Source organism: Gavialis gangeticus, unplaced genomic scaffold (assembly GCF_001723915.1).
Source record: "Gavialis gangeticus isolate Ggan-Ray unplaced genomic scaffold, GavGan_comp1, whole genome shotgun sequence".
Lineage (NCBI taxonomy): Eukaryota > Metazoa > Chordata > Crocodylia > Gavialidae > Gavialis > Gavialis gangeticus.
Window position 1 is genome coordinate 47,023,789 of NW_017729006.1, and position 2,755 is coordinate 47,026,543.

The 2,755-nt window shown below is 44.2% G+C and overlaps 1 protein-coding gene across 2 annotated transcripts in view; it reads right to left on the reverse strand.

Moving 5' to 3' along the window:
- The window catches only part of PDCD6 (programmed cell death 6), a 26,871-nt gene that overhangs the window by 11,562 nt on the left and 12,554 nt on the right, over positions 1 to 2,755 (reverse strand). For both annotated transcript variants that reach the window (XM_019509176.1, XM_019509177.1), the window contains exon 2: positions 2,226 to 2,287. In XM_019509176.1, coding sequence (XP_019364721.1) covers positions 2,226 to 2,287 — 62 coding nt within the window. The remainder of the gene's footprint in view (positions 1 to 2,225; positions 2,288 to 2,755) is intronic.

Consider the following 2,755-nt stretch of genomic DNA (forward strand, 5'->3'; position numbering starts at 1 on the left):
GCACATCTGCCCAGCCCACCCGCCACTGCTGCTGTCCTTTCTGTTCTGGGGGCAATGGAAGCTCTTGTCCCACTCCAGCCAAGCTGTGATCACCCCAGACTGCGGCAGTAGCAGGCAGGCACATTCCCCCCCCCCCGTGCCTGCTCCTATGCTATCAGGGTACCCCGCAGGCAAGTGAGAGGGATGTGCCTGCTGGATATCATGGTCCCCACTGAGCTTAGTCACTGCCCACCCCCCCCACAGCCCAGCTGGAATAGGCAGGACCTCTCCTTGCCTTGGGGACAGCACAGACCTAGCAGCAGCAGGGAGTGGGAAGGGTCATTCATGCCTTTGAGCATGGATGGAAAGAAAGGGGGCAAAATTCTTATTTTCTGTGAAACCTTAAGTCCCAGAATGGTGCTCCTGTGGCATGGTCAGAAAGGGGTTAAGGCCACACCAAATCATCCCCTCTGGATCCACCCTCAATTGTAATCACCTATCATGCAAAATATAAAACTGAATTCTTCCAGAAACAATAAATACAGGTTATAATGGCACCAGATTTGTAATGGTAAAATCCGTTCCCTGGATATATTCCTAAACAGAAGATGACTGATAAAAATAATGTTTTACTGCTCTTAGCACTGCAACCCAAAACATCACTCAGACTCGACTCACCTTCCTCACAGACAGGTTGAGCAGAAGGGATGACAGAATTAAACTTTGCAGGGACCTCACATGAAAGCAACTTGGGAAGCAATGAGGAGCTACCCAAACTCAGTCTCTGTGATTTTCCAGAAAAAAAGTAAATTACTAAAGAACAACCAGGTCCACTCTCACAGCATTACATGATCAGTGAACTGCAACAAAAGTTAATAAAACTAAAATGTTTAACAAGGATACCTGAACTTCACCTTCAGATCACTGATAAGCTTATTATAATCCCTACCAATGCCTCAACATATAAGTGGTTTCCTGGTGGCTACGAGGTCCTAATAATAAACTAGGGAACTGTTGAAGAAATGGCTTCTGGAAGCACTGATTATACTTTTCCACCTTCCTCTCTACACAGGCATTTATCTGTGTATCCAGTAAGAAATTAATCAGCCAGGACTCTTCAACTGGTGGCCCACATCCAGCTTGCAAGGGGTTAATGTGCAGCATACAGGCTACCGCAAGATCCAGGGTGCTGGGGCTGACAGCATAATGGGAGGGGGCCCAGTGAGCTCACTACTCACATGGTGGTGGAGGGAGCTTGATGGCTGTGCTGCCTATCCGGTGGTGAAACTTTATGCTTCAGGGGTCCTGGGAGCCTATGCAGTGTTCAGCTCCCATGGCAAGCAGCCTAAGGCCTGTGACCAGTGCACTGTGCCGCCCCTAGTTAGCTGTTCCAAAGTTGGACAGCCTTGTCACAGACCATCAGTCTTCTCACCATGCTCACTGCCTGCATCATGACATGCCACAGATTACCTGTTCAGTAAAACCAGTTGGAGGTACTCCTGCAAAATTTCCCTGGGCTACAGACTGATTAAGAAAAGGGAAGGGCACATTCAAAGATATAAGTAAATATTTTGTATGAAAACACAAGGCTGCTGGGAGGCTATATTAACATGCTCTTCCTCTCGTATAACGCAATCCGATTCCCAGAAACTGGGCTTGTTACACTGCTGCCATTTAAGTGCATAAAATGACAAATAAAGAATCTTTAAAAAGAAAAAGAAACAAATCCAACTTCCTTCTTAAGGGTTAAAATATATATATATAAGCATGCAGGGTTAGAAAGTTACAGGTTCTCTACCTGATAATCTCTTATGTTCTTTTCAGTCCTTCCCTGGAGGATTGCTCTTACCCCTTTATTCAGATCACCAGTTTCTTTCGTACAGTAAAAGCCCTGTTATCCGGCATTCGACTAGCCAGAATACTCTACTAACCAGAATTTCTGGCCAGTCAGCTGGTTGCAAGGGCTGGGCGGGGGAAGCCTGCAGGGAGCCACTGCCACCCTATGCTGTTGCTGCTCCACTGCAGCCACCACCACCCCCTGCCCCCGCTTTGAGTCCAGCTGGAAACCCCTGTGCCTCAAGTAACTGGCATTTTCAGATTCCCAGCACCCCCCATTCCCAACTTATGCTGGATACCAGAGCTTTAACTATCCTTAGAAAATAACATTTATACTATATAATCCAAGAAGCAAATGAGATATTGTACTAAACTTTCAATGAAGTACTTTTGGATGGAGCCATACTTACCATTGGACAATGCCTGCTGAAGTTCCATGTCAGATATTATTCCACTCCTGTCTTTATCAACCCTGCAAAAAGAATTTTAAATGTTTCCATGTCAAATTAAGAAATTCCACTCTAAAACATGAAACTTTCAAGAAATTCTCTCAAAGAAAAATGTTCTTTCAATAACAATGTTAAAACAGCAAAAATTCAATGAAACACAAAAGCCCTGATCTTTGCACGCTTAATGCATATATTTAATTTGAAGTCAAGAGTGACTATGGTTGTAGCAAAAGTACTCCCGAATGGAAATATTTGCAAGACTGGGACCCCAGAGTTTGAATATACAGGATAAGGAAAGAATTTTTTTTTTTAAAAATCTGGTATTTTAGTTACAAAGTACAGTAAGCATCTTAAAGTTACATAAACCTAAGGCTTTTGGTGCACCATGGATCAAGGACAACACAAACAGAAGTAAATAATTATCACTGTAAATGAGTAGTCATGGAGACGCTGGTAAGCAGACCTCATCACATGCCTGTCTTCTGCAGACC